General features: G+C 48.2%; 1 protein-coding gene across 5 annotated transcripts in view; it reads right to left on the reverse strand.

The window, feature by feature from the left end:
• The window catches only part of COLQ (collagen like tail subunit of asymmetric acetylcholinesterase), a 77,274-nt gene that overhangs the window by 47,632 nt on the left and 5,468 nt on the right, over window positions 1-24,174 (reverse strand). For 3 of the 5 annotated variants that reach the window (XM_049628845.1, XM_049628844.1, XM_049628846.1), the window contains exons 1-2: window positions 1,607-1,755; window positions 395-496 (exon numbers count right to left, since the gene is read on the reverse strand). In XM_049628845.1, the coding sequence (XP_049484802.1) occupies window positions 395-496; window positions 1,607-1,744 (240 nt within the window). In that variant the 5' untranslated portion in view covers window positions 1,745-1,755. Of the gene's footprint in view, window positions 1-394; window positions 497-1,606; window positions 1,756-7,563; window positions 8,036-24,174 lie in introns of those variants that run through there. The other 2 variants (XM_049628848.1, XM_049628847.1) reach the window with 2 other exon arrangements.

The raw sequence follows: 24,174 nt of genomic DNA on the forward strand, positions 1-24,174 counted from the left end.
GGGGGGGGGGGGGGGGGGGGGGGATTGGTCAATGGTCACATAAGGGGCAACCAATTGTCGTCAAGCGTCTAATGATCATTATAATAATAATAATCATATCCATCTAGACAGCAGCTCATCTGGTCCCCTCACCACCACCACCCAAATCCAGTACCGTGGGGGTAATTACTGTCTCCGCTGTGTAGGTGAGGATATCAAGGCTGGGAGGCCAGCATTCTCCCAGAGAAGAGGAATCCGTATACTCGCCTCGTGGCTCTGGAGCCGGAGGTGAGCTAGGGAAAGAAAAGCGGCCCCCATGTCGCGTTGAAGAGGGCAGCTCTAAGAGACTCTCCTCAGTGGGTTTTACTGCTCTGAACAGAAGACAGCAGGACAGGGTCTGGTGGAATGCACCAACCTGGGGGCCAGGGGGCCCAGGGGAGCCAAGTGATCCTTGCACACATGAGGACTGTGTGGTCTCCAGTTCCAGGATGAAATTCTTCATGTCTGGGGAGAGAAGCTTCAATGCAAGCAACACATGGTCATGGGTCAGACGTGGGGGACGGAAGAAGGGTCACTACCCCTGGACACAGATCTGCCTCCCAATCCAGTCCCCAAGATTGGTGGTTCCCTGACATCCCAGTGGGTGTCCCAAGAAGATGACCTTCTGGGCCCCAAGTTCCTGTTCTCTCCTGAGACATTCCTGGCTTGAATAGGTTATAGAGATAGAAGAGCCCCTTTGGATGGAGTTAGGAAGCTCATTTCAGGGGCCTTTGCCTAATGTCTAGGCCAGCACCGTCCAACAGAAATGAAATGCAAGCCACCTAGGTAGCTTAAAATTTTCTGGTAGCCACGTTAAAAAAATGAAAAAGAAGGAAATAAAATTAAGTTTAATAATAGATTTAACCCAACATGTCCCAGATATCATTTCAACATCTATTCAATATTAAAACATTACTGAGACGTTTTACCTTCTTTCTTCATCCCAAGTCTTCAAAATCCAGTGCGTATTTCATACGTACAGCACATCTCAACTCTAACGAGCCACATGAGAGGTGTTGAAGACACATATGGCTAGTGGCTACTGCATTGGGCAGTACAGGTCTAAGAATTCTCAGAAAAATTCAAGAATCCCAAGTCGCAAGACTCTTCTGGCCTGTTGTCTTCCCAAATCCTGTTCCCTCTCACACCTCAGTATGACTATAGGGGGACCATTTCCTGTGCCCCCTCATAGAAACAGGCTATGTTAAACATGGGCTGTGGAAGGGAATTTCATAAATACTTGGGAAGAAAGGGGAAATTCTGTTCTGAGCAACTGAAGGGAGCCTAGAAAGTTATAAATTCACCTCATTGTTCTCAGGGAGATGGGACGCTTTTCCAAATCCAATTTCCTGCTGACAAGAATCTCCCTCCATAACTTATTTATGACAGCAGGAGAATGGACACACACAGGAAACTGCAAAATGCCCATTCTAGAGTTCAACCTGCTGTGTGAGAGTAAAGGGTTGGATCCCTCGAAAAGAATCTGGAGGCTTCTCACTTCAAGTGTGGGGAAGTTGGGGGCGGGGGCTGTGTGGTGGGCACTGGGGAGCCCGTGTGTCTGTTCTCTCACAAGCCCTGAGGTACTCACCAGGCTTCGGCCTCCTCTGAAGAATGGTGGTGGGAACAGCGGGGGTGGAGGGGGCGTCAGGAGGCAGCATGCTCTGTGGCTGCCACGCTTCTTCTGATCCAGGCCGGGAAGAGCTGTGAAGAGAGAATTGCTGCTCATAGCCCCGACAGTGTCGGGACCTCTGTCATGTCCCCTGAACCCTAGGGAGACCCATGCCGCAAACTCCAGATTTCTGAATGGGATTTCTAACCAGTTAGATGTGAGTGCACCGTCTGTTTGCCACTTGATGTAGCCCTCCCCCGGCCTTTGCTGAACGAAGATGGTTAAGCAGCTGGTATGGACACCATGACCATAATAAAGTCCATGTCTCCTTCTTCGTGGACTGACTTGTCACTTTGTGGATGTGACAAGGAACGAAAAGTCCAGGCTCGTAATACACCTCCAATAGAGGAGGAGAAGGAAGTGTTTGTTAATTACTTTGATGGTGCCCCTCAGAGGGAGGCTCAGGGAGGGGGCATCCAGGGCCCAAGGTGGCATGGACTATACAAGACCCGGAGCCCTGATTTAAAACACATACTTGATCCTAGACTCTACACACACATTTGGTGTCACCCATGCTCACAAAAGGGTTACAGTCTAATGACTCAATACACGGGTGTGAGGAGATGAAGGCGGGGGCCCTGGACCCTGATAGCTTTATTGAACACGGGGCCTTGCCCATGTTCGATGTTAGGGTATGTTCAACGTTGAAGTATACCTTACAGAAAGGACATAGATCATAAGCACACAGCCCAACAGATTTCTGCAAAGTGAACACACCCTAGAGGCTGGCCCCTGGATCAAAACACACAACTCCCCATCATCCACAAGCCCCATAAACTCCTGTCCAATCTCTGCACACCTCCCTCGCCACCATTCTGACTTCTAACCCCAGGGACTCATTGTATCTATTCTGGAACTTTATATAAATAGAATCAGACAATATGAATTCTTGTGTATGGCTTTTTTTGCTCAACACAGTGTTTGTGAGGGTCATTCGGGTTGTCGTTTGTAGCTGTTAGCGCTGAAGAGAGTTCCATTGTGTGACCAAACCACAATCTACTTATCCGTTCTGCAGCGGCTGAACATTGGGTCGATAGCACTCCACACCCCACCAGAATGGCTAAAATGAAAAGGACAGGAAATAACAAATGTGGGCAAGAACGTGGAACAAACAGAACTCTCGTACATTGGCTGGAGGCGGGGGGTGTAAGTTGGTTCAACCTCCCTGGAAAACTGCTTGGTATCGTCTACTAAAGCTGAATCCAGGCAACCCCGACAGCCCAGCAGTTTCACTCAGGGGTGTTTAGCAACAGACAAGTGGGCATATGTTCACCAAAACACATGTACTAGAATATTCACAGCATTGATATCCATAATCACCAAAAGCTGTACATTTACAGTTCCCAGTTTGGGTCTCGTGAGGGTACCCTCACCTTCAACCCTTACGTCGAGCCTCTGACTTTGTAGAACTTGGGCAGGTCACCCGCCACATGCCTCTCGGGCCCTGAACCCAGTTTCAGTCTTCTCTCTCAGGGGCCTGGGCTTGCCTACTGTCTCCACCCTGTGCTCCAGGACCTGCCTGCGGACATCAGGCAGCTGGTGGGTGCTCCCCAGGAATGGCTGCTTCGTGCGCTCCCACATACTCCCTCCCTGATGGAGGAACATTCCACTGGCCCATGCCAATGGTCCTCGGCCCTCTCCGAGCCAATGCCTCTGTTTGTAAAGACCCTTTTATTACCCAGAAGTGAAATGCATAAACAATACACATACATATGCAATTTTGAAAATCAGTATAATCTTGCAGCAGCCAGACGTGGAGGTGGCCCGTCAGGGCCATGGAAGTAAGTGGTGAGGACAAAAAAGGAAGCAACCAATGCACACGTCACTGGGGAGAAAGAAACTGGGGGCCAGCGTGCCGCAAGAGTGAATGAGGAGGAACAATCGAGGGTGGTTTTGAGGTGGCCGGGACCTGGGACAACAGTGAGTCAGAGTATGAGACGGGAAGGTCAGAGGAGGCACTGGTTTGTGGGAAACCTGTCAGATTTGGTATTAGATATTTGTTCATTCCAGTACATGCTTTGTCAGGCACTGGGCCAGGCCATGATGAGGGGCAGAAAGATGTCTAACTGGTGCCCCTGACCTGTAGACACTAAGGCCTGAGGGGCTGCCAATGCCCTTCTGCTCATATCCCACTCCTCCCCCCTGACACCTAGCCCATCCTGGAGACTCTTACTCACTAACCGAGAACTGGCAGGTGCCGCCTCCACCAGGAAGCTTTCCTTGACTTCCCAAGCCAATGTTGAGGGTCCTGCCATGTTTTTCTCTGGGTTTGCCTCTATGTTAGCTCTTATCCATGGGGTAAAACAGTTTCCTTGTATTTTCCCGACTATAGTACTTTCTGGGAGGATGGAAGCCAGCTTTTAATCCCCATGTTCTAGCACAGTACAATGACATACACTAGATATTCCACAAATGTTTGCTAAATTGATAATAATAATAATTAATAAAACCCAAGACACTACATGCGTAGGCACCACTGAAGTGCTTCACATATAGAAATTGACCTAATCCTCACAGCAATCCTGAACGTCATCGTCACCCCCATTTTATAGATCAGTTAACTGAGGCAAAGACTAGCAGTCTGGTTCTAGGGTTCTTCTCTTGATCTCCACATTCTTCCACGCGCGGTGGGAATGTGGGAAATAAAGGTTGGGAGCTCGGAAGAAGGCAAGGGGCTCCCATGACAACTACCTGAGATACAGTACGAAGCGCCTCCAACCAACCCCACCCCATCGGCAACACGCCTGTAGTTGAGTGAGACTGCCTCTTTGGACTCATTGCGAGGGAGGATACACACCCAGGGGGACCACGTGGCATCTTGGTAAGAGGGTGCTAGAAAGGATTTACTCTAGGATTTGGGCTTTCACTCAGTGATGTTGGGGGAGACTCTGAGGAAGTTGAGTCTGGCTTCGCTCTGGACCAGATGCTGGCAGGGAGCGAGAGCTCGTCTGTGATTATCTTAGTTCTTATCTAGAAGAAGAACAGAGCAGAGGGAGACGGAAGCTGTGGTTAGTAAAGCAACAGCACTCACGCATATTAAAAAGGATCGAGGGATGGCTGGCCATTTTTGTGGTTGGATGGTGGTCTTTTGTCTGTGTCTGACATGATGACGCAGTGGCCTGGTTTTGTCTTGGTCCATCACAGTCACAGACTGGCCTTGTCTGAGGCTGTTCTACGACACTGATTCTGTTCAACAGAACACCATGGCCCAGCTGTGAGTGGCAGATCCATTCTACCTGTCATGGGCCACTTCTCTCTCTCTCTCTCTCTCTCTCTCTCTCTCTCTCTCTCTCAGTGGTAAAATACTATAGCTATGTTGTTATAAAGCATGACATTAACGCCAATCATATTCCTCTTCAAATTCCTCCAAGTTTCTTTGCTGGACTGTTGGGTAAGCTGGGAGTGGCAGGGTCCATTGTTCCACCCTGCCTGGGGCACGTGGTGAAGGTGGCAGACATGCACCAGCACTCCAGGACCATTTCAATGCCACCCCAGTGGCAGTTTCTCCTTTGCTGCTCTTTGTGTGCTTTGGCACACAGCTAAGGGCTGAGGTTGTGGTTTTCCACAAAGTCTCTCCCGGCCAAGAGCACCTGGCAGGCTGGCAGGTTCACGTGGCTCATTTGCACTCCTCACCATTTATTTTTCCAGACCATATATGGTCTCCAGTGCCTCGCTTCACCCCACATTCTTTGTGGTCTCCCACTAATGAAAGAGTCTATCATTTGAAGCAATTCTCTTATTTCTTCCTGGAAACTGGAGAACTCTTCAGCGAGCATAAGTTGCTTTTCCTGCCGAGGCATCTGCATTGTTCACCTCTCCCCATCCCTCCTCGCCCTTTCCCCCTTGACCTTGACTTCACTTTCAGCAGGTGAAGAGCATCTATTTCTGCCCACCCCCCCAACTCCCTGGAGATGTTTGTTTTTAGCACAGTCTAGTTTATTTACGGCTCATTCCAGCTCAGAATATTTCCATCAGGTGGATGTGTTTGGGAACAGCTTCCCACCCCTCCCTCCCCTCCCAGCCAACTAAGCCAGGACTTCACATGTCTATTTTGGTGTCATCCGAGCGGCCTGTGGGTCTCTTTCAGGACTGTGATGCCTCCGTGGAATCATGTCTCAGCCCAGGGTCCAGCTTGGAAAGGCCCCAGCAGGCTCTGTGGTAATGGAAACAATCATGCACGTATGAACACGGGGCCTGCAGAAACCTGGGTGCGCCACGTGGCTCCGACCCAGGCAGCTGCCTGGGAAATGCCAATTACCATGGAATTTCAGGACCACTTGCCCTGACTTAAAGCCACTGAAGTCCTACTGTACGTGGCCACTGCAGTGCCAAATCACGGGTAGAAATAACACTGGGTCTAATGTAGGCTTTGGGCAACTGTTTGGTTTTTGTTTCTGTTTTGTTTACTGTTATGGATGCTGGCTTTGCCCTTTTCACTCAATACCCACTTGACTCTTGGGCACTTCCTTGGAAAGTGTGATTCACTTGAACTTACTCCTGGAAATATGGGGAGTTGGATCAAAGAGTAGGAGTCTGGGTGCAAGTGGCCCAGCACAACTCATTTCTGAGACTTGGTTTCCTTACCTAAGCCCAACCCATCTGCAAATTCTGTTTTCATACATATGACACCAGGGTCACCACTGTGTCCGTCTGCATCTCCCACTCACGAGGCCAGCCCATCAGTAGGGTATGAGAGGCAGCCTTTATGTTTCTGCCTCCTGTGTTTGTATGAAGCAGTTCCCCCCGCTCCGCATTCCCTACCCAATCAAGAAAATGTGTCATTAGAAGTCACCAAAGGAGGGACACCTAGGTGGATCAGTTGGTCAGGCATCTGATTCTTGGATTCGACTCAGTTCTTGATCTCTCAGTTTGTGGGATTGAGCCCCACATCAGGCTCTGTACTGATAGCACAGAGCCTTATTGGAATTCTCTTTCTCTCCCTGCCCCTTCCCAACTCAAAATAAATAAACTTAAAAAAAAGAAGCCACCAAAGGAAAGAAGTCACATAAACATCCTGCCTTTGTAGGGTGAGAAAATTTCAGATACAGCCATATACTAACTATTCTGCCACCATTTGTGAAGCTGGGAGACTGCTTAACTTCTTATTCCCGCCTCCTTCCACTTTCGGGCCTTTCCCTGCCTGTTAGAACTTGTACTAGAAGGAGGAGAGAAGAGGTGAAGGGCACACATTCCACTCAGCTTTCTGAATGTGAGTCAGATGTCTCCACTACAGTGAAGTTCTAGTGATAGCTGGCTTCAATCTGCTCCAAGTTTTTCCTGATTCACATATTCCAGAGAAGGCTGCACCCTACAACTTTCCTCCAACCCCCACACACCCTGAAAACCAAATTCTGATCTTAAAAGTTGAGTGTATATGAACTTCTCTGAAAGACCATGGTAGGAATTTGCCATCTTGCAATTTGCCCCTGAATGGGCAAGGGGAGCAGGTGAGGACACAACCCACAAAGAAAATGACTTGGCAGTGACCACATGACCTAAGCCGGTCAGCCTGGAGAGTAATGGAGAACATCTTGGCCACCCAATACCAGGGCTGGCCCCGACCACAGTACATGACATTACTTCAAAGCCACAGGAGCAGCAGCTGCCAGCCTGCCACCTCAAAGTCAAGGTCACAAGAAGGGCACACATAAGTGCACACACCCGAGTGTGTATACCAAGGTCCCCACCAACTCCACTGCCAAACCCCTTTATGTTGCATCCAACACTGGTCGAGAAGTTTCAGATTAAAGACTGCTAAAAGCACCCAGAACAAGTCTGCCTTCCAAGCCTTTTTTCTAAAACAATGCACACATCATATATGCAGGCGCACACACACACACACACACACACACACACACACACGCATGCAAACTCACCCGAGCAGCAAGCTGAGTAACAGAGCAGTCCTGAAATGGTGAGCAGGTGAGTGAAGCTGAGTGATGGAACCGTCATCGTGGGCAAGGCCCAAGGAGGGACTGGCCAGGGAACACAGGCTGGCGACAGGCTGAGATCTGTCACGCCTCTGAGCACTCCCAGCTGGGCATTTGGGGTGGGAGGCAGCCAATCCCTGCTTTGGTGTTGCTTCTGCCCCAGATGCCAGGGGTCCAGGGGCCAGTCCTGAGCTCCGGGGAGCAGGAACAGGTAGGCAGTGCTCTGGCCTCACCAGAGGCTACCCTGGGGGCGGCTTGGGGGAAGAAGAGGGCCCCTGTCCCAGGGAAGGAGGCGAGGCTGGGAGCCCGGGATCGGATCGCCCCTGCCAGCCAAGAGGAAATGGGAGTGTAATCCGTCTAAAAGGCTGCTTCTCGTTCAGCTCAGAAACTGCCCCTGTCAATACTGTTCTGGCGAGCCTCAAAGTCCACACCCACCATGACTGTCCTGGGGGAATAGGCCCTCCTTTACTTCAGGGAAGACCTTTGTCACCAGGGTCTTGGCTCTGACCATGTCTGTGCCAAGGTGCTGCCAACAAAGCTAAACTTAATTTTTAAAATTACAAAAATTTTAAAAAGGTATATATAGATATAGATATATCTAGATATAGATATTCCCAAGGGCCTGGTGGGGCAAACCTTTTTAGATGAAGCCTGCCTGTAAAATAATAAAGTGGCATATACCAGATACATGTGGAATCTATCTGATAACAAGCGTGCACACACACATACACGCACAATTCTAGATCATAAAAGACAAGATTATTAGTACTTATCAATAAGCACCATTGTTTTAACCAGCTTAGTAAAAATCTGCACTGCAGGAGTCCCGACTGCAGGAGTCAGAAAACTTTTTCTGGAAAGGGCCAGACAGTAAATATTTTAGGCTCTGTGGGCTGCATGGTGTCTCTCACAACATCACTCTACTGTTACACATGAAAGTAGCCACAGACGATAAAGGAATGAACATGGTTGCATTCTAATAAAACTTTATTTACAAAAATAGGAAGCAGGCTGGATTTGGCCCCCCAGGCTGTAGTTGACTGACCCCTGAGCTATAGGCTTCAAAAGAAAGGATATTCTTTGGATTCATTCGTTCACTTACTGTTTCATTCATTCAGAAACACAAACTGAATGCCAAAAGTATGCAAGACCCAATGACTAGACACAGTTCCTGTCCTTGGCATATGTCATTCAGTTTTATGGAAAGAATACAGGCACTGGAGTCAGGCAAATCCAGGCTGGAGTTACCCAGGCTGCCACTTACTAGCTTGAGGAAGTTATTCACTCTGAGTCTTAATTTTCTTATCTTTAAAATGGATAAAGCAAAACCCACTTTGTTAGTTTGTTGTGAGGATTAGAGCAAAGGATTTCAGAGTTCCTGGAATAGAATAGGGGCTATTTTATTGACATTTTCAGAGATAACTATTATACAAAGTACAAAAAGAGAAGTGGCTAACACAGGGCTAGGGGATGTCTAAAGGGATTTATAACAAGAAGTGATGGGTACCGGTTGGCAGAGGGATATAAGTGAGAAATCAGGGAAAGCTTCCTGGAAGAGGTGAGCTGAGCTTTGAAAGCAGAGAAGATCTGCTGGTACCAAGATGAAAGGAGTAAGGGAGGAAAGGGTTAGGCTCTGTTCCTTCTCTGGAACATTTCCCTCTGTTCTCAAAACACAGAGTCTAAGACATCAGAAAGAGCACAGAGGGCATGGGGTGCTTGGTCCTAAATCCCAGACAGTTGCAGAAATGTCACTGGCATATTGTCCCAAATGCCCCTGCACTGGGTCACATTCCTACAGCTCATTTTTCAAATCCCGTTCAAAAACTCTTAGAGATGGAAGTTTTTCCACTTTTTAGCACCACAAGCATTTCCTTTTTACCATTCAGCATCAAACTGTTCCTGAAAAGGTTTACACAGGTCAACTACTCAGCTGCACTTTGACTATTGTAAAAATAAAGGAGACTGACCTAGCTGGTCACTGAGGTCCTGCCCCACCCTGCTGGTGTTCGAATCTCTATTTTGAACGTAATGACTCAGGCCCATGAACATCTCTTTCTCTTTTCCATGTTGCTCTCCTTCTGCAACTCTCTTCTCTGTCCATTTCATTCTGTCTCTATGTCTCCCTATCTCCGACTTTGTCTCAGTCTCTCCAAGCACTCTGGGCTGAATGCCTAGATGTGTGCCTGACTAGTGTTAACTGCCCTGCAGCCAAGCATGGCAGCCTGGGATTAGGATTGGGCTGGTCTCCAGCCCTGGTGCAGCCAGGAACTTGTTGTGTGACCTTGGCAATTCACGTCCCCCCCTGGGCCTTGGTTTTCCCAAATATAAAATGGGAGCATTGGACCAGCTGAGCTCTAAGCCCTTTCCAGCTCTGGCTTCTACCAGGGGTTATGATTTCTGAGACTTAAATGGTCCTTCATGAGGGCCCTGGAAATGGATGGAAGATCACTCTTTCCCCTTCTCCCCTGGTGAGCCATCCCCTGCCCTCGAGGCAGCCGGCCTGCTGAGCTTCCTCAGGTTCCTTGGCCCAGGCACCAGCTCACCACAGCAGAATGGCCTGCAGAATCTAATTCATAATAAAAGTTTCCGGGGCCTTCCTGCAGCTGTCAGCAGGTGTCATATTCACAGTATTTTGTCTTAATTACAGCTCTGGTATTTATCAACCGGGCCAGAAGTCCACTTCTGGAATGCCGCCTCCCTGGGCACTGTTCCAGAAGCTCCTGTCCCCCTGCTGCCACATGCAGTCCTGTTCCCCAAGGATCTGGGCCAGAGTGGAGTCTTTTTGCATCTTCCCCTCCTGTGGCTCCCACCCCTGCTGCACAGAGAGATCCTGAGGCCTGGATAACGGAGCATCCTCCCCAAGGACCCAGAGTTCCCGGTGTGAGGCAAAAACACCTGCATGTTTAAAGGCAGAGCCCAGGGTTCCACCAGCCCCAGGGTACCTCAAGTCTGATGTCCCATCCCCAAACCTGCATGGGCAGAGAAGTAGACTGGAAGATATGGGATCTGCCTTCCCACCGGCAGAGACTCTCTGTTTGACCAAACTTTGTTCAGCTTCTCGACATGGCCTTGAACTTGGGCCTCTGTGTCTGCCCTTGTAGAGCTCAGTTTTAGCAAGAGTCCAGCAAAATCACTTTACAGTGACTCCCCACCCTTGATATCTAACTACCGTTGGTATCTGTCTGACCAAGTTCCTCATTCCCCCTACCCTTGACATCTTAGCACCCCGGCCCGCCTTTGGCAAGAATTCCATTGAATGGATTTAGCAAGAATCTCCCAACCCCTGATGTTTCCTCTTAGTAATTTTCCATCCACTGAGCGCCTCTCCTCAACAGCTCCTTGGCCATAAATCCCCACTTGTTCCTACTACATTCAGAATTGAGCCCATTCTTTCCCCTGCGGAGACAAGTTTGCACCTAGGGCAATAGTCTTGAACAGAGTCTTCCTTCCCATGTCAACAAGAGAATAATTTCTTCTTAAACACCACCTCTAAGAGAGGCCTACAACAGATTCTACTTCATTTACTGAACACTAACCATCGTCAAGTCCTTGCTACGCCACATGGATACAGAGGTGAAGAAGCCTGAAGTGTGGCCTCTGGAGGTCAAAGAGTTTTCATCCTACCTGCTAGTGAACTGTTTGGTCCAGCTTTCCTGGAATGCTATGTTAAGAAGGACTCTGAGGAAGGAGGGTCACCATGTACTAGTACTGGCCTCCCTGAGACGAGGGGAAGGAGGGGCACCTGTGCTGCAAGCTTGCAGACCCTTGCTTAGCAAAATCCTCCTTGCGAAACAAGGACAACACTGGGCTCTGCACCTCCCGCGCGTCGTGGCGTTTAATCCTCACAGTAGGACTATCCTCATTTTACAGAGAAGGCATCACTTGGTCCAGGACACACAGACGGCACAGAATTGGGGTCAGAGTTCAAAAGGGGTCTTGCACACGGCCTTGTGAGACGGTGCCCTCCTGCTGGCCAACTTACCCAGCCCTGGAGGGACGGCTCCCCACGCTGCCACCTCCCACTCTCCTGCTGTTCTCACTGCTCTCCTGGGAGGGCAGGGCGGCTTTCCCACTGCCCTGGCCCTTCCCTCGCCAACAGGCTCATTCCACTCTTCACTCCCAGTCACTGACTTTACGTCCAGGGGAGCTGGGGCTGTGCAGAGAAGGCTAGTACTCCCCCCAGAGGTGTGCTCCTCCTTCCAGAGGCACTTCCCCAGCCCCCTGCAGTGTGAACCGCTAGGGGCATGGGACTATTCTTGCCAATGGTTCTGCCTCGGTGCAGAGCACTCAGACCTGAGGGGATGGTGGAGCCACAGAAGGGGTCCACATCCCTGAATGCCAGCGTGGACAGGAACTGCCCCCAGCCAGGAACCCTGGACTGTTAGGCGAGCATAAATTTTGATCAGATGAAGCCATTAAAATGTCACTGCTTGTTTATTACAGCAGATAGTGTTACCCTACCCTGGTAATGAGGCGCCAACAATAGGAACTAGGCTGTGAGCATTCAGCATCCTTCTCTGATACTAATACACACAAGGTGTATCAATACATCTTGTATTAGTATTATCATCCTCATTGTTAGACAAGGCTCAGAGATTTAGGGATGCATCTATGGTCACACGCAGCCAGTAGGTAGTAGGCCAGGAATGAAGCCAGATGTCTGACACTGGAGACTTCCGGAGATTTGGTTACCAGCACAACGCCATGACCTCTCTCCCCGACTACCAGCCAGACAGAAGGAGCGGGGAAGCACAGAAAAAAATGGCAGGTGTCATCTCAGCCAGCTGGGGTTGGAGAAGCTTACTGATGGCCAGTTCCACGCTTTTCTAATCAAACCTTACAATCAGTCATCTTTGGGCCTCAGTCTCCTGGTTTGTAAACTCACATGAATAGACAATCCTAGTTGCTCCCTATCATGACCACAGAGAGGATTCAATTAGTGTGTGAATGGGCTTCAGTCAAACATCAACCTTTTCTGTTGAATAGTTTAGTCTTCAAAGTGGGCAATGAGGGGCACCTGGGTGGCTCAGTCGGTTGTGTCTGACTCTTGATTTAGGTTCAGGTCATGATCTCATGGTTTATGAGATCCAGCCCCAAGTCAGGCTCTGTGCTAACGGCCAGGAGGCTGCTTGGGATTTTCTCTCTCTCTGCCCCTCCCCAACTTGTTTTCTCTTTCTCTCTCTCTCTCTCTCTCTCTCTCTCTCTCTCTCTCTCTCTCAAAATAAATAAACTTAACAAAAAAGTGTGGGCAATGAATCCACAACTCATTTTGAAATCCATCCAAAGAAAAAAACAAGATGGACAAAGGGATATGTGATAGAGTAAATATAGCAAAATGATAATGATTGCATAATCTCTTTGGTGGGTGTATCTGTTTGCCAAGGCTGCCATAACAAAGTACCAGGGTGACTTAAACAACAGAAATTTATTTTTCACAGTTCTGGAAGCTAGAAGTCCAAGATTAAGGTGTTGGAAGGTTTGGTTCCTTTGGAAGCCTCTCTCCTTGGCTTGCAGATGGCCACCTTCTTCTAGCTGTGTCCTCACATGGCCTTTCCCCTGTTTGAGCATCCCTTGGTATCTCTGTGTGTCCAAGTTTCTTCTTCTTATAAGGACACCATTCAGACTGGATTATGACCTTATGACCTCACTTAACCTCAATTACCTCTTTTAAAGGCCCTGTCACCAAGTACGGTCACATTCTGACGTGCTGGGGTTAAGGCTTCGACATATGAATTTGGGTGTGGGGTACACAACTCAGTCCATAACTGTAGGCATACTGGGGTCTCCTGGACAGTTTTTCCCACTCATTTGAATGTTTGAACTTTTTCATAATGAGAAAGAATAAAATATAAAAAATTTAAATAGGAAACAGAGAACAAGTAGATACCTCCACAAGGATTAGGATTGGGAGTGTGTCAAAGTTAGGGCACCAGCGTTGCCTGGAGAAGCCTGCAGCCATTCATTATGAGAACTTGAGCAGGGAACTGAATCCCCCTGAAGGACATGTTCTCTTCTGCCCCATCCCCTGCCAATAGGGATGTGTCGAGGAGGAAGGTCTGTCTTAGGCAGATGAAAGAAAATCCTCTCATATTTGCTATTTTATATTAAGTCATATATCAAAGGTGACTCCTTTGTGCATAGATTCAAGGAGACAACCCATCCTCCTTTCTTCCCACAAGGGAATTTTTTGACCTTATCTAAAGGAAGCCATCTGTTTTTTTTTTTTAGTTCAAGTTCTAATTTGACAAAATGGCATGTGGTAAACAGAAAGGAAAAAGGAGACAATGTTATTAGGAGCCAAGGGAACATCAAGACACCTCCCCAAGACTGGCTGCGCCTTGGCTCTGAATTTAATTACAGTGTCCAGCATAAAGCAGCGAGCACTATTAAATCTTCTGCTACGGCTTGACAGGGAAGGCCAAGTTTGTAGAGTTATTCAGGAGATCTGGCAATAGGTCAGAGACAAAAAACCCCCCGGCTACATTGGCCCAAAGGGTTGGTTATTTCCAACACCCACTGACAATTGGGGCCGAGTGGAAAGACCCTGTGTTTCTAGCCACTGTGTCCACACCTTCATTTTTCCATGGTGACATTGTAGCTCTATTGACACTTGTGATTCAAAGCCACATAGCTCACTTAACCCTTCCCCTGGAGCACCCCCCCCCCATCCTTGCCCCCAATGCCTCCGGTATTTATTGTCCGAGAGTCCTTGGCAGGTGGGGAGGAGGGAAGCATGGTAACTGGGAGTCCCCTGGCTCCCACCCAGCACAAGCATTTCTACCTACTGGTCTCACTGAATCACTCAGATCCCTGGATTCCAGAAAGTGGGGGACCTTAGGCTGACTCCTTTGGACTCAACTGAGCAATAGAGCTTCTCAATTAAACAAGTTGGAAAGATGAGCCCTAGACTTTCTGCAGCACTATAACTGTGTGACTCTACCATTCTGAGATCTCAACTCCCATTGCTTTAAACAGACTTTTAAAGACAGAAAAATCCCATCCCGTGTGCTCCAGATGAGAGGCTCTGTTTTGTGTGCATAGCTGGAATTGAATCGGTAATACATTCATGTGATTCAAAATTCCAAAAGTACAAATGAACATACATGAAAACTTTCCTACTTCTGTAGCAGTTCCAATTATTTATTATCACTCATTTAGTTTTCTGTGTATTCTTTCAGGAATATTCTATGCATATACAAGCAGATAAGTAAACAGAATAGGTCCCCCCCTCTTTCTCAAAGGGTTACCTGAATATACAACTATACATAGGCTACTCCATCTTGGTTTCTTCACAGCATTTCTAAGAGCTTATTCTCTAGAACTACAGAAAACGCATCTACATTCCTTTCTATGGCTGCAGAATATTCCTTCACTTGGAAGACATTTTACCTGAAGCAAAAAACAAAATCATTCTTTAAACTACCTTCACGTAGCCTGAAAAAAATCAACTATGAAAATACTCAGTAACAGGCACTGAACACTTACTATGTGCTAAGCACTAGCCTCCAACAACCTTAATGGTTATTAATATTTTCTCCCTATGACAGATAAGTAAACTGAGGCCCACAGCAGTGCCCAGGTAAGGGACAGAGTCATGACTTGAACCTAGATCAGCTGTCTCCTTGTCTTAGTTGCTCGGCTCTCCTACAAATTCCAATTACTTGCGCAGCCTGAGACACCCCGGGCGATCTGCTTCACTCCTCATTAGAGATTTCACTTGTGTTATTTTATTTAAATGTTTATTTATTTGAAAGAGAGCACGTGCATGTGAGCAGGAAAGGGGAAGAATGAGGGGAGACACGGAATCTCAAGCAGGCTCCTCACGGTCAGTGCAGAGCCAGACACAGGGCTCGATCTCAAGACTAGGAGATCATGACCTGAGCCGAAATCAAGAGCCAGACACCTAACTGACTGAGCCACTCAGGCGCCCCTCATTTGTGTTATTTTCGTGTCACAAATAGACTGTGGGTTCCTACAGTTAGTCTTACGAATCTTCTTCAATATAATAGTCCAGTACATAGTAGGAGGTGCCATAAATATTGGTCGTTATGTTGATGGGAAGTGTATCAAAAATTATATATCTCAGGGCACCTGAGTGGCTCAGTCGGTTAAGCATCTGACTTTGTCTCAGGTCATGATCTCGCGGCTTGTGGGTTCGAGCCCTGCGTTGGGCTCTGTGCTGACAGCTCAGAGCCCAGAACCTGCTTCAGCTTCTGTGTCTCCCTGTCTCTCTGCCCCTCCCCTGCTTGCACTCTCTCTCTCACTTGCTCTCAAAATAATAGTAAATTTTTTAAAAATCATATCTCAAGTAATTGTCACAATTAATTTAGAGATGGAGACAGATTTAAACATGCTAATAAGAGAATTTGAATCAATTCAAGTGGATTTTATTGCCCCATTTAGAAAAATAAAGTTGAACAAAATGCAAAGTGGTCGCAGATAGGTATTTGGTCAGAAAACTGAGCATCTTGTCAAATCAGCCACCATTTGCTGGCATTCTATTTGAAAATTTCATACTTAATAATCTTCCTCTTACTGCCTGGGAGAGACCACACCGGGCAGGCCTGGTGACTTGGCATCCACTGTCCATTTTGAAGGGGGGAAGATTGTCAAAGATTATCATTCCACAGTCCCCTTCTCCTGACAGGGACGGATTGGATACAGGAAATGGTTTGTCTTACCAGCCATGCTCCACACAGGACTGCACAGTTTCCAGAGGGTAGACACTCTCAGGACTCCAGTGCCCTGCCAGGGTTCCCAGAAAGCTCACCTCCGTCTGCGGAGGGAGGGCGGCCTGTGGTGGACTGTGCCCATCGGCAGGCCTTTCAGCTGAGAACTCAGTGTGCTAAGGCACTGCCCTTAGGTGTGAGCCCGTGCTCCCCACGTCTAGCAAGCCCAGTGTCGCCCCTCAAGACACAACGGCACCCAAGTACATACTCGGCCAGCTTAGAGCTAGGAACTCCCATGCTTTCTCCTTGGATCCTCACAATGGCCCCTCAAATTACCTTCCATTGCATCCCACTGTCCAGGTGAGGAAAACTGGCTCTGACATTCAAGGTCGCCTGGAGTGCAGACATCCAATTCCAAAGCCCAGGCACCGAGCTGGCCCCTGCTCTGGCTTTAGATGGGAACTCGGAATTCTGAAACGGACCCTTCGGCATTATGAGCAAATCTCTCCAGGCTCAACAGGAGCAGAGGGGATCACAGCAGAAATGAGGCATCCCAGAAGGAGGCAAGCGGCCTGGAGTCCAGCCCTCTTAACACTATTTGGAATACCTGCTGCAGCCAGCAACTGAACTTAACTATGTTCCAGGTGCAAGGCTCTGTACCTATTAGCTCATTCAGTCCTCACTGCCATCTAACGAGACAGGTACTCTTATCATCCCCATTTTACAGAGGTGGAAACTGAGGTGTTGAGCTATTAAACCGCAACCATTTGGCCAAGATCACTCAGCTAGTGAGTCATGAAGAGGTCACTCAAGGCCAGGGCTGTCTGAATATGAACCCCATGCCCTTCAGGCACATACCTGTGGATTCTCAGGTGCCAGGGCTCAGAAGAGAAACACGTGCCAAGACCCCTTTATCGCGTAGGTGCTAATTACAATAAGTTAGCAAGCAACTCGTTAGCCACAAAGTCAGAGAAGTCTACGGCTGTCAAATCTGGTCCATCCCTTCATGTTACAGATGAGGAAACAGTCTCACAGAGAGCAAACAGGTTGGCCAATACTACACATGTGTCCTGGGAGTTAGTAGTAGGTCCAGAGAAATAACCCACGTTTCTTGAATTCTACCTCAGTGCCTTAGCCCTCTGCTGCAATACCTCCCTAAGCACATCACTCAACAGGCCAACGTGATTGACTAGATGTGCCTGCGCCTCCTTCCAGTTGGACCCAAACAAGAGAACCTTAGCAGCAATCACTATGGTGGCCAGCTCTAAGCCTGTCAGGAAGGTACACTCTTTCAGGGCCTGCCAGCGGAGAAGGCGCAGGCCAGAGCAGGGGGCCCAGGTAACTGAAGGAAATTAAAAAAACAAAACAAAACCCATTTACCTCAGATACTTTGGGGAAAGCATTTCCAGGGCCCAAACTGTCCAGATAGCCATCTCAGCCTTCCACTCCTTGCTTTCCATGGGCAGGCATGGAGAGTGAAGGACGGTGCCACCCAGAACGACACCACTCCCTCGGGCCCTCATGTTCCTTGGACACGGAAGGCATTCTTCTTTTCCGGGGTTAACTTTCCCTACCATGACCTTGCCAACACAGCTCTACTAAAGATGGGCGGGGAGGGGAAAAGGGCTGTTGTTCTTGCTTGGAGCACCCCTCCCCAGCCCCCATGCTGAACACGAATCTCAATGGTTTAGAGTTTGGTTTCCGAAGGACCATAGAGACTTTGGAAGGCTTCTGGGGGCTACTCTGTGAGGTTCACCCAAGTATAGATGATCTCAGAAGCGAAACCAGTTCATTTGGGGCACAAAGGGGCAGCCCAGTTTCAATTTTCAATGATAATGACCCACCCCTTCCTATAGGAGACAAGTTCAAACACTTGAACAAACCCCCAGTCACAGTAAAGTAAGAAAGCCCCAGGAGGACAGGTAGGTCTCTGCGGTTAGGGTGGCCATCGTCACTCCATCCCCCACCCACCTGGAACCCTGAGAAGCCGCATGCTAGGCCTGAGACCCCTGGAAGGTCCCTCCTGGAGCACGTGTCCCCAGAGAGAACTACAAGCTGCAGCAGGAAAGCTCATGGGGGCTTTCTCCAGACTTCTCAGACACACCAAGAAGGCCAGGTGAGCAGCAGGGCAGCATGAGTGGGGAAAGGAGTGCGGAGGCCTGGGAGGGAAGGAGACTGCCCAACTCACATTCATGTTTCCTTCTTGGTGTTCCTCTCTTTTTTCAGCCCCCAGCTGGTTTACGGTGCAAAGCCCTCAGCAGCCACGAGGCCTCTCCGTCAGCTGTTGCCAGCTCCCAACACACGCCTCACGCTTGTGCTTATGTTGGTTGCTGTGGAGACCTAAGTGTGGGCTTGAATGGAGCTAAATGCTCCTGGGCTGGGAGATGGAATCGGGCCAGGTGTATTTTTAAAGCGATCTGGGAAAGCCGGTCATCACGAGAAGAGCCTTTTTTCCCTGGTCAACGTGTTCCTGCTTTAGGGACTCATTCACAAATGCTAAGTAATAGCTGAGCCCCTATTTTTGCCTTAGCTCACTGGATATTTTAAGCAAAAAGTTATGGTGTGGGTTGTATTTGCAACTTTTGCCTTTTATAACGCAAGTGCATCGCAGGGGAAATCGTGCCCTTTGGCACGTGTACAGACACTGTGAGGTTCTGGAAATAACGACAGAAATAATGACACACTATACACCAGGCACTGTAGTTTAAGTACCGTATGTTCCTAATTAGCCCACTTAATCTTCACAACCCCTCTGTGAGTTAAACCCTACTTTTGGCCCCATTTTATGGATGGGGAAACTGAGGCACCAAAAGGGCAATTTGCTTGCCCAACATCACAAAGCTAAAGAAAACACAAGATTTGAAACCTGGTAGCAAGGCACCAGAGACCCTACCCCTAATCACTAGAATATTCTGCTTCTACAATGTTTTGAGAGTCAGAAAGTTCTGATTCGGAATTTTGGCCCTAGTACTGTGTGACCTCAGATAAGTGACTACCCCTTCCTGAATGTTAGTTTCCAGCTTGGTAAAATGGGGGTACTACTGGCTCATGAAAATGTTGTGAGATTAGAAGTTATATATGTAGGGATGCCTGGGTGGCTCAGTCGGTTAAGCGTCCGACTACGGCTCAGGTCATGATCTCACGGTTCGTGGCTTCGAGCCCCGTGTCGGGCTCTGTGCTGACAGCTCAGACCCTGGAGCCTGCTTCGGATTCTGTGTCTCCCTCTCTGCTCCTCCCCCACTCATGCTCTGTCTCTCTCTCAAAAAAATAAACATAAAAAAAATAAAACAAAAAGAAGTTATATATGTAAAGAGGCTAGCAAAGAGAAAGCACTCAATGCAAGGTAGCTGAATTAGTATAGCTCTTTTTTTTTTAATTTTTTTTTTTAACGTTTATTTATTTTTGAGACAGAGAGAGAGACAGAGCATGAACGGGGGAGGGGCAGAGACAGAGGGAGACACAGAATCACAAGCAGGCTCCAGGCTCTGAGCCATCAGCCCAGAGCCTGATGCGGGGCTCGAACTCACAGACCGTGAGATCGTGACCTGAGCTGAAGTGGGACGCTTAACCGACTGAGCCACCCAGGCGCCCCGAGTATAGCTCTTTTAAAGTATCAATGGCAGACACAGCTGCTTCCCTGCCCATAGGCCACAGCACCCATCAGGCTCTGCGGGCTTCAAGCTCCTACCACAAACACTTGTAACTATGCCAGAGGGCTCCTCCAGTCAAGAAATATGCTAGGGGCAAGCATGTCCCCAGGGGTTGGTGGGTAACTATCCCAGTCTTCTGTCTCCCTGCCCTCCTGTTCTCCTAGAACTGCACCCCAACAGCAATCCGCTCATGATCTCCCTCCGTGCTGCCTTCCCTTCCCTGTCTCATGTCCCCACTGCCCTACTGGGATTACCTCCTACATAAACTACTGACACACAAATCCTTGTGTTGGAATCTGCTGTTAGAAGGAACCCAAACGAAGACCAGTATATATGCTGGTGCCTTTGATTCTGATGCCACTTAACCCTCGTGGGACGCTTTACCCAGTGGAAAGGTAGCTATGGTAGACTGAACAAAGAGGTCCAGACTGGTCCCTAGAACCTGTAAATATTACTCTATGCGGCAAAAGGAACTTTGCAGATGTGATTCAACTAAGAAGCTTAGGATGGGGAGATCAACTCAGGGGACCTTAAATGCAATCACACATGTCCTTTTAAGAGAGAGGCAGAAAACTTGACAGAGAAGAAGGTGGCAATATGACCACTTAGGATGCTATGTTACTACTGGTTTTGAAGATGAAGAAAGGGGCCAGGAAACAAAGATGGCAATGAATGTCGCTTTGAACTAGAAAAAGCAAGGAAACATTTGCCAGAGAGTCTACGGAGGGAGCACAGCCTTGCCAACACTTTGATTTCCGCCAAGTGAAACTAATTTGGCATCCAACTTCCAGAACTACAAGGGAACAAATGTGTGTTGTTTTAAGGCACTACATTTGGGGTGATTTGTTCCAGTGGCCAAAGGAGACTAATACAGCGGCTCCGAGGCAAACTTGAGCAGTGGCTCTCAAAGTGTGGTCCCTGGACCAGAGCATCAGCAGCACCTGGGATCTTATTAGAAATGCAAACTCTTGGGCCCCACCCCGAATCTACTGAAATTCCAGAGATGGGGCCCAGCTGGCTGTGTTTTTACAAGTCCTCCAGGTGATACGGATGCTGGTTACAGTTCGGTGGTTAACTCAAGTCAGCCATTAGGGCACCCAGTGAGCTTTAAACACTATCAATGCCTGGGCACATGCCCCAGAGAGTGATTTATTTGGTTCGTTCAGTCTGGCCACTGGGCTTCTATAAAACATCCCAAGTGATTCTTATGTCTAGCCCGGGCTGAGAACCAGCGCTACAGTTTGAGAATCGCTAATCTGCAACATTCACTTTCAAACTGAACTCTGCAGAGCTTGGGAATTCAGGAAAAATGCCCTGAGACTTCTAACGGCGGAGGAGGAGGCAGGGAGATCTGGGTGGCTCAGTCGGTTGGGCGTCTGACTTCGGCTCAGGTCATGATCTCACTGCTTGTGAGTTCGAGCCCAGCGTCGGGCTCTGTGCTGCCAGCTCAGAGCCTGGAGCCCGCTTCAAATTCTGTCTCCATCTCTCTGCCCTTCCCCTGCTTGTGTTCTGTCTCTGTCTCTTTCACAAATATGAAAAATAAAACTTAAAAAAAAATTAAAGGCGGAGGAAGAGGCAGGGACTTCTGGGTGGCTCAGTCGGTTAAGCATCTGACTTCGGCTCAGGTCATGATCTCGGGGTTCATAAGTTCGAGCCCTGTGTCAGGCTCTGTGTTGACAGCTCAGAACCTGGAGCCTGCCTTGGGTTTTGTGTCTCCCTCTCTTTCTGCCCCACTCCTGCTCACACTCTGTCTCTCTCAAAAATAAACATTAAAAAACTTTTTTTTTTTTTTTAAATACAAAAATAAAGGAGGAGGAGGAGGAGGCAGAGTCCAAGCCAGCATGACTGCTGGACCCAGAGGTCAAAAAGTCACATGCCCAGATGGGGCTAGCTAGGTAAATGCAAGAAGTGGACCAGGCTTAAGACAAGAGGGTGCAGTGGGGGTCTGAGGAGCTGGCACTGAGCAGCCACCAGCCACTGCATTCCAAACAGTTCTTGTCATATCAGAATATGTCTTGTGGGTCCTGTCCCATTTGTCAAGAATTTTGTTTTTTTTTTAAGAGACATCAGAAGCACCTTTTAAAAATGTTAAATCACTCTATTTTAAACGTTAGCAATGAAGGCCATGAAATACTTCTCTATTTTAAAGGACTACAACGTGAAGTCTGAACATGCTACACAGGAAGACTGGATTCCATCCTTGGGCAGCTGGTGTGGGCCTCCATCCCTGCCGCAGGTGTCTTTCATTCACGTCTTGGGACCAGCAGGCCAGCCTGGCCTAGTGCGTTTCAGGGTGATGCCTGAACTCCATATGGGTGGAATGTGCTTGTCTGCTCACTGCTGCATCCAGTTCCAGGTACATGGCTGGCACTTATTAAGTGTTTGTTGAGTGAATACTTACAGTAATTCTGGGAGACAGAATTTTATACCTATCTTACAGAGGAGGAATTTGAAGCTCACTGCAGCGAAGTGGCCTTCCCCCAACACACGCTAATAACCAACTAGCTCAGGATTCAAACTACTGTGCAGGGCAAATACAAACAGAGCTGTGAAAATGCTTTGCAAAATGAGAGGTTTGGGGATAACTGGTACCAATTATAAGAGCAGTACGAGTCAGTACTCACAATGTGAACCACATTTCAAGATGATGGGACGCCAGCTTATTTGGTCCCACAGGAGCCAGAGGGGCTTTCTATTCATTCTGGGACTGTGCTGCTGTTGTGTGGCTGTGGCAGTGGCGGTTGTGGATCTGGGGGAAGCAGGCGTGAGCGAGGTGGATGGTGATGTGGGGGCATGCCTCTGGATATCGGAAGGGAAAGCCTCCCATCTCATACCCAGCTCTCTCTGTACCTGAGCTGCAGCTGAGTCCACTGCTTTATTCAGAGGCTTGGGGTGAGGTGAAGGGGGAGGTTGGGACCCATGGGGAGCCCTCTAATTTAAGAACCCTCTCTGATTGCATTATCCAGAGGAAATATGAAAAGCTAAATCAGAGGAGATGGTTAGGAAGTGCATTATGGAACATTAAACAATAGCTGATCACCATCAGACACAAATAAATGGCCCATAATCTACTGCCAAGAACATGAACGGTTCCCAAGTGGTGACCTGGCTGGCTTCCAGGCAGGGCAGGGCAGAGCTGGACAGCAGGTCTTTTAGGCCACAAAAACCCTGCTCGGGGTCACACCCCAGTAACCAACAGAAGATTCTGGTGCCCAGACAGTATTCACTTTTTTCCACATGATCGCATTCTACGGGACTGAATTGGGGTCTTCTCACCATCTGGTGTGGGAGTCCCGCCTACCTGGGAAATCCTGTACTGGGGAGGCATAGGATAGGTGGGCTCACAGTACCTGAAGAGAATGTCCGTGAAGTAGTATTCCCCTCATTCCAGAAGGTTTCATCCCCCAAAATACCCTAGTTGAGGCTCATCTTACTAGATCATCCTTTAGTTTAAATCCCCATGAAAATGCAAATACCTTTTTATCAACAATAGCCAAACTATGGAGAGAGCCCAAGTGTCCATCGACTGATGGATGGATAAAGAAGATGTGGTATATACACAATGGAACAGTACTCAGCCATCAAAAAGAATGAAATCTTGTCATTTGCAAGAATGTGGATGGAGCTAGAGTGTATTGTGTAAGCCAAATAAATCAGAGAAAGACAAATATATAATTTCACTCATATGTGGAATTTTAAGAAGCAAAACAGATGAATATATGGAAGGGGGAAAAAAGAGAGAGGGAAACAAACCACAAGAGACTCTTAAAGATAGAGAACAAACTGAGGGTTGATGGAGGGAGATAGAGGGGCCGTGGGCTAGATGGGTGGTGGCTATTAAGGAGGGTACTTGTTAAATTTTTGTTTTGTTTTTTACATTTATTTATTTTTGAGAAACAGAGTGAGTGAGACAAAGCGTGAGCGAAGGAGGGGCAGAGAGAGAAGAAGACACAGAATCCGAAGCAGGCTCCAGGCTCCGAGCAAGCGGTCAGCACAGAGCCTGAGGCGGAGCTCGAACCCACGAACCGTGAGATCATGACCTGAGCTGAAGTCGGACGCTCAACCGACTGAGCCACCCAGGTGCCCCAAGGAGGGTACTTGTTGTGATGAGCATTGGATATTACACGTAAGTGATGAATCACTGAATTCTACTCCTGAAACCAATACTGCGCTGTACGTTAACTAAGTAGAATTTAAAAACAAACAAACAAACAAACAAACAAACAAAATGCAAATAC

The sequence above is a fragment of the Panthera uncia genome, chromosome C2, assembly GCF_023721935.1.
Source record: "Panthera uncia isolate 11264 chromosome C2, Puncia_PCG_1.0, whole genome shotgun sequence".
NCBI classification, from domain to species: domain Eukaryota; kingdom Metazoa; phylum Chordata; class Mammalia; order Carnivora; family Felidae; genus Panthera; species Panthera uncia.